At 28.0% G+C, this 14,200-nt stretch overlaps 3 protein-coding genes across 3 annotated transcripts; all 3 read left to right on the top strand.

The window, feature by feature from the left end:
* The first annotated feature begins 668 nt into the window (after positions 1-668).
* Positions 669-5,184, top strand: LOC113384719 (WD repeat-containing protein 3-like). The gene is made up of 14 exons (XM_026622482.1): positions 669-953; positions 1,016-1,225; positions 1,417-1,614; positions 1,707-1,880; positions 1,962-2,167; positions 2,254-2,604; positions 2,694-2,889; positions 2,960-3,196; positions 3,355-3,456; positions 3,543-3,710; positions 3,927-4,175; positions 4,298-4,485; positions 4,656-4,875; positions 4,954-5,184. Exons 1-14 carry the CDS (start codon positions 783-785, stop codon positions 5,119-5,121), a joined length of 2,838 nt encoding a protein of 945 aa, XP_026478267.1. The 5' UTR covers positions 669-782; the 3' UTR covers positions 5,122-5,184.
* Positions 5,185-6,725: 1,541 nt separating this feature from the next.
* On the top strand, positions 6,726-12,457 carry LOC113385073 (alpha-(1,6)-fucosyltransferase-like). The gene is made up of 9 exons (XM_026622876.1): positions 6,726-6,893; positions 6,974-7,132; positions 7,388-7,519; positions 7,672-7,858; positions 7,993-8,230; positions 8,303-8,453; positions 11,680-11,909; positions 12,024-12,145; positions 12,290-12,457. The coding sequence occupies exons 1-9, from the start codon at positions 6,798-6,800 to the stop codon at positions 12,430-12,432; spliced, it is 1,458 nt and encodes a 485-aa protein (XP_026478661.1). The 5' UTR covers positions 6,726-6,797; the 3' UTR covers positions 12,433-12,457.
* Positions 9,117-11,266, top strand: LOC113385072 (BUD13 homolog). The gene has a single exon (XM_026622875.1). The coding sequence runs from the start codon at positions 9,278-9,280 to the stop codon at positions 11,264-11,266; it is 1,989 nt and encodes a 662-aa protein (XP_026478660.1). The 5' UTR covers positions 9,117-9,277.
* Positions 12,458-14,200: the final 1,743 nt, after the last annotated feature.

The raw sequence follows: 14,200 nt of genomic DNA, 5'->3' as shown, positions 1-14,200 counted from the left end.
GTTTGATCGGTATTTGAGAATTTGACAAATCGATACCACCACAAAAAATAGTTTAATAGTCAGAGATTCTCAAAACCACATTTTCAAAAAATATATCTTCTATAGATAAAAGAAGAATATATCTTTATCGATTCAAATTCTGTTAGATCATAAAAGTACAATATTGATATTGGTTATTAATTTATTTTTTCAAAAATAAACATTTCTAAAATACTTTCTTTACTTATTGCGTGAAAGATATTTCCATGATATTTCAAATAAGTCTCGAAACGTCTGTAACTGTAAGATTTATTACATATAATTTTACACTTAACATAGTTTAGTCGTTTATTAATTGGATGGATGCCCGAGAAAAAACTCTCTGTTATATATATATTTTGAAATTACTGCATTTTTTAATTCGAAATCGACCATGCATATTAAAGAAAATGTTTGGAAATCTTACTATGATCTTTATGTTTTGTTGTTATGTTGGCAATTTCGGCTAATAATTTCCAAACACGTGTTTTATAACATTTAAAGTTAGGTTATTTTAGTAAATAATAACTAAACCTTTCAAATTTTAGATGTCATTTCCTAAGTTAAAATGATTGCATCGAAAAATGTATATGGCAAAGAAGGAATTTAAAATATATAAACACGTTGTATCAGTACACTTTTATAAAGTTTATAAGAAATAAGTCGTTGTGGCATCAATTTAATGTCTGTTTAATATTGAAATAATTATTGGAACAGAAATAAATCTTTATTGACAATTGGTTTCTTCATCATAATTATACAAAATGGGTTTGACTAAACAATATTTACGCTGGGCATCGGCTGGAAATTTTAATATTATTGCAAGTGCTAGATGCAACATTGTTTTTGTTACTCTTGATGGACAAGAGGGTAGATATGTTGCTGTTGCAGGTTGTGAACACATTCTCATATGGGATTTAAGATTAGGAGAAAAAGTAAATATTTAAAACATGTTATTCTAAAGACATTATGATTTATCTTGTTTTTCTTTTCTTAGCGACAAGTGCTGTTAGGAGAAAAAATAGAAGTGACATTCTTGTCTGCTAGTCCAAATAATATTCATCTTGCAGCTGGTTATGCTGATGGTACTATTCACGTATTTGATTTAAATACTGGTGATGTTGCAACTGTTTATTCAGGTCATAAATCTGCTATTTCCACTTTATGCTATGATGAAATGGGACATAGGCTTGCGTCAGGAAGCATAGTACGTCTGATTTTGATTGTTAATTATGAATATAAATGATAATCACCATATAAATTAATTTTTAAGTATAATTATATTTTTATGATATGTATTGATGCAATTACAGCAATGCATTGCAATCGCAAAGGCTACGATTTTTGCTTTCTATTTTAATTTTTCTCTAATATTTATTGAATTATAATTATGCTTAGGATACTGAAATAATTGTGTGGGATACTGTGGCAGAGGCTGGACAATGTCGTCTCTCTGGTCACAAAGGAATAGTTACTCAAGTTAAATTTATGAGGGACTATAATATACTTATATCATCTTCAAAGGATACATTTATTAAATTGTGGGACTTGGAGACTAAAAGATGTTTTAAAACATTGACTGGCTACAGAACTGAGGTTGTTTATATACATGAATTATATATAGTTTGTTTAAATGGTTTTACCATTAATTAAATGATTTTCTAATTCTCTCATTTTTATTTAATAAGGTGTGGGCAATGACTTTGATGAAAGATGATAAATATTTAATAACTGGTAGTATTGATTCCCAATTAACTGTTTGGAAAATATCACAGAAGAATGAAGACACAAATATTGAAAATGGTATACAACATCTTTCTTTAGAACCAGATAACCCAGATGCAGAAATAGAGGATAATACTGTGAGTGAAATTTTGACACCATTTTTCTTTGCTAGAGGTAATTTGTTTATTACTTTGTATAATGGATCTGAATATTTTTAGTGCCCAATAGTATGTTCTAAGTTAGGAGTGATTATGAGATCAAGCAAAGGGAGAGTTGTATCATTAGTACCAGATAAAACTGGAAAAATACTTGCATGCCATGGGGTGGATAATACACTAGATAACTTTTACTTTTGTGATGATGAAGAATCAGAGAAAAGGTTGAGAAAACGAAAGAAAAACAGAGAAAAAAAGAAATTGTCAAAGTATGAAGATTTGTGTTAAAAATATGAAATGTTATATTATATGTAAACACACATACACACATATAACTATTAAATTATTGTTTTAGGAACCCTGAAATGGAGATGGAAATTGAAAACATTGATGCTGAGGAAGTAGATTCGGTAGAACTAGGACTCAAAGATGAAATAAAGAAACTGTCATCTTTAAAAGTTGACTATAAAATAAAATCTGTTGATGTTGTTCTTGGAAGTGCTGGTGAATTTCGAATAGCCATCATACAAGCAAATAACACTGTGAATATGTATAGATCTAATATTGTTGATAAGCAATCGGTTCCATCAATTTTACGATCAATTTCTTCAATGGGTCATCACAGCGAAGTTAGAGCTGTTTGTTTTAGCTCTGATAATCTTGCTATAGCCTCAGGAAGTGCTGAATCAGTAAAAGTTTGGAATAGGTATTTCATTTTTATTGTTTTTTTTAAATTCAGTGATAAAACTGTTTATATATTTGTATTTTAATATTTTATATATCGTCTTATTTCAGAACTTCACAAATCTGTTTGCAGACTATTGAGACTGGTTATGTACTGAGCTTATGTTTTGTACCTGGTGACAGGCATTTATTAATTGGTTTGAAATCAGGCGCATTGCTCATAGCAGACATTGCAGCAGGGGATGTTTTAGAAGAAATACCTGCACATTCTAAAGAATTGTGGTCTATTACATTATTACCGAATATGGTTAGTATTAGTTATAATCTGTTCAATGCAATGTGTATATCTAAATTTTTATTATAAACTGTTTTGAAAGAGAGGTCCAGTGACTGGTGGTGGCGATAATACAGTGAAACTATGGAATTTTGAGTTAATTCAGCCAGAAAATGTGGATGAAAAAGCAGCAAAGGCTAAAGTGCTTTCACTTCTGCATACCAGAACCCTAAAACTTGAAGAAAGCGTGCTTTGTGTGAGAGTATCTCAAAATGGAAAATTCATAGCTGTTGCACTTCTTGATTCTACAGTTAAAATATTTTTTCTCGACACTTTCAAAGTATGTTTTCAAATCAGCAATTTTATGTAATATAATATATTACTAACCTATTAATGTTAATTATTTTCTAAACACATATGCTAGGATTTAGTGATATTTTTTGTAATATTGTATTTTATTTATGTGATTTTATTTATTTTGTATTACTACTTTTTTAGTTTTATATATCTTTATATGGTCACAAATTACCAGTGCTTTGTATGGATATTTCTTCTGATTCAACTTTAATTGCTACTGGGTCAGCAGATCGAAATATTAAGGTAAACCTAATTTTAAATAAATTAAATAAAAATTAATGATATTATTAAAAAATTTATCTATAAATTTATTAATTTTCATATTCTAGGTATGGGGTTTAGACTTTGGTGATTGCCATCGCTCAATATTTGCACATGATGATTCTGTAACAGGATTACAATTCGTTCATGGTACACATCAATTTTTCACAAGCGGAAAAGATGGAAAAATTAAACACTGGGATGGTGACACATTTGACAAGATTGCAACATTGCCTGTGAGTATTTCTGAAGTATTATATTATACTATTATATATTAAATTTCAGAAATATTAAATTGAAATGATATAAAATCCTTTTAAAAATTGTCGCTTGATCTTCAATAGAGCTTAGAATGTGTAAACAATTAGCATCTTTACTTTTTAAATTCATTATTATTTTAATACTGTCATACAATATTAATAACATTATTTTATCAAAAAAAAAATCTAAAGCAAGGACATATAGGAGAATGTCATGGTCTAGCAGTGTCTCCAGCTGGTGGGCATTTAGTTAGCTCTGGATCGGATAGAGTGATAAGATTATATCACAAAACTGATGAGACATTGGTGCTTCAAGATGCAGCGGAAGAGGAACGTCAAGCTGAAGAAGATGCATCATTAGCAACAGGGGAGGAAACTGCTGTCCAAGGATTGCCTGGTTTAAATTTGCCTTGTAGAAAAACAGTTGGAAGTGAGAAAGGAGTGAGTAAAAGAATTAAAATGAATGGTACACTTTGATAAAATATAATACAATATATATTATAAGTGTTAGGATTAATTTATGATTATAAATTCATTTACATTTAAGTTTGTTTGTATTCCAGGCTGAATCCATTTTAGAATGCTTAGAGGTATCAGCAGCATATCAAATAGAATTAGATGAATGTGAGTTACTTCAACAGAAAACTGGAAAGTCTGTGCCAATACCTCAACCGCCACCATTAATGCTAGCGTATAATGTAAACACGCCTCAAGAATTTTTACTAGATACAATCAAAAGAATTCGTAGCAGGTATGAACAGCATAAAAAATACAGCTTCTTTATTATACTAAATTGATTAGATTATGCAGTAGTATCATACAGGACTATGATTATTTTTACAAATACAAATTCTTTTTGTATATAAAACAACTAAATGAATTTCATGAATATTAAAAAAATAAAAATATTTTTATTTTCAGTGATCTGATTGAAACATTACTTATACTTCCATTTTCTGCTGTTACGGATATATTAAAAATGTTGCCTACAATGTTTAATGGTGCTGATATTGAAATATTATGTAAAGTTTCTATATTCTTAATAAAAATTCATCATGCACCTATAGTAGCTAATCAAACTCTACTTCCTGTGATAAGAAAGTTAGAGAAAAAATTAATGAAATATACTAATGAACTAAGGGTAAGTGTGATAAGAAAATTTCTTTTTCAATATTTATTTAAAAATGAATAAATTAATTCATATATTTTAATTCGAAAGGATATTATTGGCTATAACTTGCATGGACTACAATATATCCAACGAGATATTGAAAATACGGAGGGAGTGCTTCTATTTAGAGATGCAACTAAAGAAAAAAATATACGAACAAAGAAAACAAGACAAAGAGAAAGAGCTAAGAGAGCTTTTCTTACTTTAAATACATAACCATGATCTACAAACATTTGTAAATAAAAGTGAAAGCAAATATAAACCAATTTATAAAAGAAAGAATCGATTTCATCATTTTAAAATATGTCATAGTGAATATGTATGTGAAGTAATACAATAATTATTAATATTAAGTGTAATATGTTATTAATAGTAAGTATAATAAGTATGTTTGCAATTTTTACATATATGCCATAATAAATCATCCAAAACCTTATTTATCACTTTTTGATTTACTAAAAACATTGATTTCTTTAATAAAAATCAATGTTTATAATCAAAAGTTTATATGCATATAAAAAAAATTCTTTACAAAGAATAATATATTATACTAATTGTTTCAATAAAAGTTGGCGTTATTAGCGGATATTGAGCATATTATAATATTATATTATTATATTTTCTAGGATATTGAGCTTTAGAGAATCTGCTATCCGCTGCTATCATAGATAAGATTCGAATATATATGTATATAAACGCTGCCCTGAAAAAAAAAAAACGCCTGATTCTTATGTACTTATAAATTGTTTTCTTTATTTGTGGCGCTATCTATTAGCGCATATGTCTAAATTTCTTATAGTAGTGAGAGCAAAAGATTGAAGATATTGGTGTGAACTGTTTCTCAAGTGTTTTCTTTGACTTTGATTGTCAAAAACGTCAAATCAGTTGCGTTGTGCAAAGACATAAATTATAATAATTTAGACTGAAATGACAAACAATCAAATAATAATAATTAATTAAAAGTGTTTTTTAATATATAATTTTAACTCTGATTTGTGATATAATTACTGACGTGTACATTCTACAAATGTTAATTTTAATTTATGAAGTGCTATAAAAATCTTAACGTTAGCTATGATTTATTGTAATATATTTCTTAAACGGTAGCAAAATGTGATAACATTAGTCATCAACTGATCCAGACTACTTATTAAATAATTGATCGTAATGATTTAAGTATTTTGCAAATATGAAATATTTACGTACTCTAGGAATATCAAAGTGGGGTCGAGCCCTATTAGGATTATTTATAGTATGGCTTATTATTATGATTATGGCAGCCAAGCCAATGTTTAATTCTAATAATTCACAAGATCAAGAAGCTAATGAGCGCTTATCTCAGGCATTTAGAGAATTAGAACTACTTAAGAAACAAAACTCAGAGCTGAAAAAGCTCTTTACAGAATTTAATTTCAGGCATGTATAATAAGTCATATAAAGATGTATAATTTATATTGATATATTTTCAAAGATCCTTCTTCCTAAATTTGTTAGCATTTCTATGATGTTCAATAATAATTTAAATCAAATTATTCACTTTTAATTATTTTTATTCATTTATTATACAATTTATTAAGATTGATATTTAGTTGTTACCTTCTCTATTTTCTTTCTCTAGATAATTAAACTAAAGTTTCAATACTTTTTCAAATCATCATAATTTTATTTTCAAAAATTAATATAAAATTATCGAAAAATATAAAATAATTTGTGAAAATCGTACAATCAATTTAATTTATTAGGCGTTTGTATAGATTATTAATCAAGTCATTATCATTACTCCGATAATATAAAATAATGAATATTTATATTATAGTGACATTCCAACAGATCCAGAAGTTAAAGAGAAAATATTAAAAGCATTAAATGACAGAGTAACGGCTGCTGAAGGCATGTTACCAATTGAATATGCTGATAAAATTGAAAATAATAAACAAAATCAAGAAGTTGGAGAACCAAGTATTGAATATGAAATGACTAGAAGACAGGTAAAAAGACTAAATCTTAATTATTTAGAGGATTTATTCAAAAATCACAATTCTATTATAAATAAAATTTATTTTTGCAGATCAAAAATAATATAAAAGAATTGTGGAATTATATAAGTAATGAACTTGGACAACTGCACAAAGCTTCTACTATAAATCGAGAGCAAATTGTAAATTCACTGGTTATGGTAGCTAATAATAAGTGGTGGCTTTTATCTGATGTCGAGAAACTTGCCAAGGTATATGTCAACTTAGTAATAAAAGTTTCCGTTGGAGGTTTGAAAAATGCTGTGACAAACTAAAGCATTTGATAAGCTTTATATAGTGAGACATAATTGTCTTCCCTTTAATAAATTCAGTTATTTCAGGGTGTAGAGCAAGTTTATGAATAAGGCCATGATGTCCAATATATTATCTATATACATATTATTATTTATAAGCAACATTTGAATTAATCAATATATTTATAAATATATAATTATACTTATTTTTAGTATGATGGTTTCAATAACTGGAGAGAGCAAGAGTCTAGAGATTTGTCTGATTTAGTACAAAGAAGATTTCATTATCTACAGAACCCAAAAGACTGTAACACGGCTAAAAAATTAGTTTGCAATTTGAATAAGGTACAGTATTTGATTTTATTATATTTATATTGTGCTAAATCAGTATACTTGATATTCAAGTAAATAATCATTATTCAAATTTATCAGTGGTAGAAAATTTATGTCCATTATTATCAGATAATTTAAATCTATGAATTTTACTACAATTTTAGGGTTGCGGCTTTGGCTGTCAATTGCATCATGTTGCATATTGTTTCATAATAGCTTATGGAACAGAAAGAACTTTAATATTAAATAGTAAAGGCTGGAGATACCACAAAGCAGGTTGGGAAGAAGTGTTTTTGCCTCTATCAGAAACATGTAGAAATGCAGAGGGAACTACACATGGTTCCTGGCCAGGTACTTGTTTCTCAATAATATAAACTTAAATTCATGACTTATCTATTTTAAAATACCTTTTTATATCTACCGTATATATACCGTTTTTATATTTACAAGAAGAACATTGTTAATACTAAAATAATCTATTCTAGGCAAACCTTCTACACAAGTTATTACACTACCAATCATAGATTCCATTTCTCCTAGACCACCATTTTTGCCATTAGCTGTACCGGAAGATCTTGCTGATAGATTGGCTAGATTGCATGGCGATCCTATTGTATGGTGGATAGGACAAATTTTAAAATATTTACTTCGGCCTACCAAAAATACAGAAGATATGATAAAAAATGGCATGGATAAATTGGGTTATGCAAAGCCTATAGTTGGGTAAGTTTCAGTATTGATTAAAAAAACAGTTTCAATTTATTATTAATATTTGGGTTTTATTCAATTTTGTAGTATTCATGTGAGAAGAACTGATAAAGTGGGAACTGAAGCTGCTCTTCATAAAGTTGCAGAATATATGACACATGTAGAAGACTGGTACAAGCAGAGAGAAATGTCAGAAAAGGTTGTGCGGAGGGTTTATGTAGCCACTGATGATCCAACGGTAAATAACATATTTTTGATACTTTTGATATTTCATTATTGGAGCAGAAGAAAAAATAAACTTGAAAATCTAATCGATCATATTTATTACAAAAACTTAAAAAAATTAATTAATATCTGGATATAATAATATTTAAGTTTTCGCTTAATAATTTGTTGTAATTTGTCTCATATAATTTTTTAAAATTCTTTCCTCAAACTTCAAGCAATGGATAACAAGTCATAATTATGATTACAATTCAATTTTGAGTGTTAATGTCAAAGAGCATCTGTTGAATCGAATGTGGAATAACGTAATAATAGGACTATTGACATACTTTTAGTGAAAACAAAGTTTCACGTTTCAATGTACAGTGTATCCAAGATATAATCATTGAATTTACTTTTGAGATAGATATATTTGGACTGTCTGTAAGCATGATTAAAAGTAATATCAATAGAAATCATCATTATATGATTTAGTGATTTGTAGTTTTAAGTGTTGTATATTAGTAGTATTTATTAAGTATTAGTGTATATTATTAAGTATTATCTATAAATTCTGAAAACATTGATATTTTTCATTTTTTCAATTAATACGACATTAAAAACATGGCGCCATCTGCGTTACTAGTGGCTACTAGTTTGTTGCGCGGCATGTTGCTGAACTTCATGTGGTGTGGGATTTCTCAAGAAATGTCAAAATGATAAAAGTATTACGATTATAAATAAGGAAAATAACAATGAAAATTGTGCCGATGTTTTTGTAAACTAATATTAGTCGTGCTTAAAACAATTAAACTAAATAAAATAATAAAATATAACTAATTTTACGACAGTTGTGATATGCCTAAACAAAAATTATCACAGAAAGAATATCTTAAAAAGTATTTATCAAAAAGTGATGGAACGAAACCGAAAAAAAAGAAGAAACGTTCGAAAACAACAGGCGAAGGACTTAAAATTGTAGATGATGATGAAATTGCACCAGCCAATGGTGCCCAATTTTCCGAAGAAGTACAATTAGATTTATTACTCGCTGATGAAGACGCTCCCCAAGTTGCTGAATTTATTGATGAGTCTAAAGTATTAGCGCGAACTACAGCAAATTGGAAAACTGTAACTGATAGTAAACTTAGTGATGATCGATGGGGGAAAAAATCCTATCCAGATATAAAAGTTGATGATGATTTAAATTTATCTAGAAGAATTTCTGACAAAAATAGTTCTAATAAGTATAGCCTGAATCAGGATTTGGAAGATGATTTAAAGAAGAAGAAAAATAGTTTTTCTGATGATATGAGCCCCCCCAGAAAATCTAGAGCAAAAGATCATTTGACACCTCCAAGGAGACACAGAGAGAGTCCTAACAGATCGATATCAAAAAATAGTGACAATGATTTAAGCCCAACAAGAAAGTCTCATTCTAGAACTCATGATAAAGACGAGTCATCAAAATATAAATATCGGGATAAAGGTAATTCAAGTAAAAAATCTAATAAATCTGATCATGACTTAAGTCCACAACGAAGATCAGAGTATAATAAAGCTTCAAATTTGTCAAAAAAGTTTATTTCTAAAATACATGAGAAAAAAGAATTCTCAAAGCTTGAACAAAATGAAGAAAACGAAAGAAAAAATTCAAGTAAAGATAATTTGGGTGGAAAGAAAAATCATTATTCTGATCTAGACTTGAGTCCAAAACGAAAATACAGGTCAAATTCTGAAATTGACTTGAGCCCACCAGGAGGGTCTGAGAGTAAATCTTCACATAAAAATAAAAATAAGAGTGACTCTGTTCATGATTTAAGCCCACCACGTAAGTATAATTCTAATAAATGTGATAAGGATTTGGAGCACAATGAGTACAAAATTAGGGAATCTAATCACCGAAATAAATATAGTGAAAAATCTAGAAGTACTTATGCTGAAAATATGTCACCAAGAAGATCTAACGATTTTAAATTTGGAGGAAATAATTATAACCATAAGTTTTCAAATAGATCTACAGGTTCTAGGCATGAAAGAGTTAATTCTAGAAGAAACTCGTCAGATACCGATCAGAGCCCTCCAAGGCGATCTAGGGACTATGAAAAGATATCAAGAAAATCAAAAAGTAATTGTAATGACAGAGATAACTCCAGAGAAAGGTATTCTGATACTGACCAAAGTCCCCCTAGAAAATCTAAACGTGAAAATGATCAAACATCCTCAGAAAAAATGAAAAAAACCCTAGATGGTAAAATTGCTGGTTTGCAAGATGCGAAAAGTTTACGCATTGAAACAGAAAGAATTCGCAAAAAGGAGAAGGATCAGCTGCTAAATATGAATGATGAAATATCAGGTCGATATGCTAAAACAGTTTCCAGGAAATCTGGACGAAAGGAAGAATCCGAAGATGAAGATACAAAAAAAGCCAGACTTGAACGTGAAAGGATTCATAAAGAAAAATACTCACGCTGGGGCAAAGGTTTAAAACAAGTTGAAGAGTTGAAATCTAGAATGGAGGAAGATCTACATGAAATGAATAAACCTTTAGCAAGATATGCAAATGATGATGATTTAGATAAACATTTAAGGGATCGTTTGCATGCTGATGATCCTATGTTGGAATATATACAGCAAAAGCAAATGGAGAAAAATGTAAAAAAAGGAATTCAGGTTAGACCAGAATATAAAGGTGCATATCCTTCAAACAGGTTTGATATTAAACCAGGATACAGATGGGATGGTGTTGACCGGGGTAATGGTTATGAAAAACAATGGTTTGAAAAAATGAATGCGAAAAAAGCTGATGAAGACGAGGCTTATAAATGGAGTACCGAAGATATGTGAATTAAATAATATATGGTTATGTTTAACTCATATACTGACTTAATTTTAATTTGTATGATAAAGATTGATTTGAATATATTTTTATTAAAAATATGATATTCATTATTATTTATTTACTTATTGACTTATAATTGAATTAAAAACATTTGTTACATGAGCATTTACTTGGGCATTACTAATAGTACGTAGTAATTGTAGACAGACCCCATTTCTTAGTTAAGATTGATTCAATTTTTTATATGACACGGCACATTTATATTATCGGATTACCAAAAATATATTTGCTTTCATGAACCATCAGTAAGATATTTTGCTCTATGAACTATCTATGGTATTACTTACTAAGATATACAATATCAACTAAAAAGATCAATAAACATTGTAATTTTTTTATAACTAATACTTGTCATCAGGTTATAGAAGAAATTAGGCAAGATTATCCCGATTACATCGTCATTGGCGATCCATCTATATCTCGATCAGCATCAGTAGCATCACGCTATAGTGACGAGTCGTTGCGTGGCATCGTTCTGGACATTATTTTGTTAGCACGAAGTGATCATTTGGTATGCACCTTCAGTTCTCAAGTCTGCAGGGTTGCTTATGAAATAATGCAGACTATGCATACTGATGCTTCAGACAGGTAAATATAAACAAATGATAAATAGAAATTTCTTGATATCCGATTGACAACCACATAAAAGAGTTTTAGCACAAATGAAATTTTTTATAATCTACTTTTTTTTTTGAATTACAGGTTTTATTCTTTGGACGATATTTATTATTATGGAGGACAAAGCTCACACACTCGTGAAGCCGTTTTACCGCACGAACCTGTGCGCAAAGGAGAGTTGCACCTGAAACCTGGTGATATCATCGGTAGGTTCATATTTGGCTTACTTATTTTTTATTCAGAAGTGCTGAATCGATTTCATAAAATTGTTCGAAAAATATTGCTTGGGAATCGTGTGATTAGTTTTTGGCAAAGATTTTATGGTATATTATATTTAATAATATTTCTAGGTGTCGCTGGCAATCATTGGGACGGTTTCTCCAAAGGGACGAATTTTAGAACATCACAGTTAGGTCTATTTCCAAGTTTCAAAGTTCGCGACGTAATGCATACGGCGCGGTTTCCTACATATCCTAATGTTAAGCTGAAATAAACATGGTAAGATTAGATTAGAAATTGAGGAGCTGTGTTTATGTATATGCCGTGTGATTTTTTCATTTTATTAATTTTGTGGTGTATTTGGATATATATATATATATATATATATATATATATATTTATATATATATATATATATATATATCCAAATATATACATATGTGATTGAATTCTTGCAGTGCGTAACATCAAGTAAAAAGGAAAAACTGAAGATTTTTACAACATCTTTATTATTCCATATGTTTCCACATAACATTTTACGTCATCGTCAGTGCACTATGGGTATGAACTTTTTATAAGAAAACTAACACATAATATTTGTGTCATTTTTCTTCTAAAAAGTTCATACTGACTGATGATGACATAATATTTTATGTGGTATCGCTTGGAATAATAAAGATGTTGTAAAAATCATTACTTTATCCATTTTACTTGATGTTATCTTTCAAGAATTTAAACATACATTTTAACATAAATTTTAACTACTTTTAACATATAAATATATATAACATTTTGATTGCATGAACATTTGTTGAAAACATGACAGATTTAATATATTTTCTTTAAAACTATTACATTGATTGATAAATTTTAAAAAATATGCCATATTTCAGTATATTTATTATGTAACATAAATGTCAGCAATTAAATTTTATAATCAAATTTTTAAGCATATAAATGTGAATTAACTGTTCAAGGAACCTCAAAGTATAAAAAAATTATTCAAAGGAACTAATTCTAAATTTTACAAGAATTTGCCAAATTAGATTCATAATATTTCAGAACATTTATAACTATAATTAATTTTATTTATAATATTTATCATATTACACTTTTTTTAATTGTTGATAACTTTTTAAACTATATTAAATAAGATTTAATATATATGAAAAATCTTTTAAACGTATGTGTTAAATAGTTTCCTACAAATTCGACAATACTTTTATAATAATTATGAGACATTTTGTATTTTATATAAGTATTTACATTTATTCGATTGCTGAATGTTATTTATATAATAACATTGTAATATATATTACAATTTTGCATCACAATTTATCTAGTTTTAAATATATTTTTTGCTCATTTCTTATCAATTACAGCCAGTTTATTTCAAATTCCAGTAAAAATATTTTACAGATACAATTAATTAATAATTTTGTAAATTAAAATAATATATTATTAGATGCGCTGCAATTATTTTACAAATCTAAAATTTTAACATCACTTATTTGTGGTATTTTTATTTGCAATTGATTTGCATTTTACCAAAAAATTAAATTATTACTTCTATATCAAATGTACCTTACATTAAAAACTTTTATTTAAATAAGTTATGGAGTAGTTTTTATGATCTTATGTAATGCTTGCCCTAATTATTTTATTTTATTTCTACACTTTTAAAATATGTACTATTAGTACAGAACTGTAACTTATGTGACATACAATAGCATGAATATTTTAGTTGAATATTTATTATTGATGATTTACCTATTTATTCTTTACAAAGGAAATTCAATATATATTTTGTTCACCCTGTTGTTTGAGGGTATATATTGGGGCCTAATTTAAATATTTCGTAATTTTAATGTAAATTTTATAACTTTATAATATATAAATATAAGTAGAAAGACATTTTATGTATATATGTGTATGTATATAAATGTGCATTTATGTAATATTTAAGCAACTATTTTTACCATTGTGCAATAGAAAATGAAATACCCAGCAAGATGCAACTGATTTGAAATGACAGCTAACTG

Source organism: Ctenocephalides felis, unplaced genomic scaffold (genome assembly GCF_003426905.1).
Source record: "Ctenocephalides felis isolate EL2017-DRISC unplaced genomic scaffold, ASM342690v1 CF-g0.4_SCAFFOLD_03571, whole genome shotgun sequence".
Classification (NCBI taxonomy): Eukaryota; Metazoa; Arthropoda; class Insecta; order Siphonaptera; family Pulicidae; genus Ctenocephalides; species Ctenocephalides felis.
This window is presented reverse-complemented; position numbering and strand designations above follow the sequence as displayed.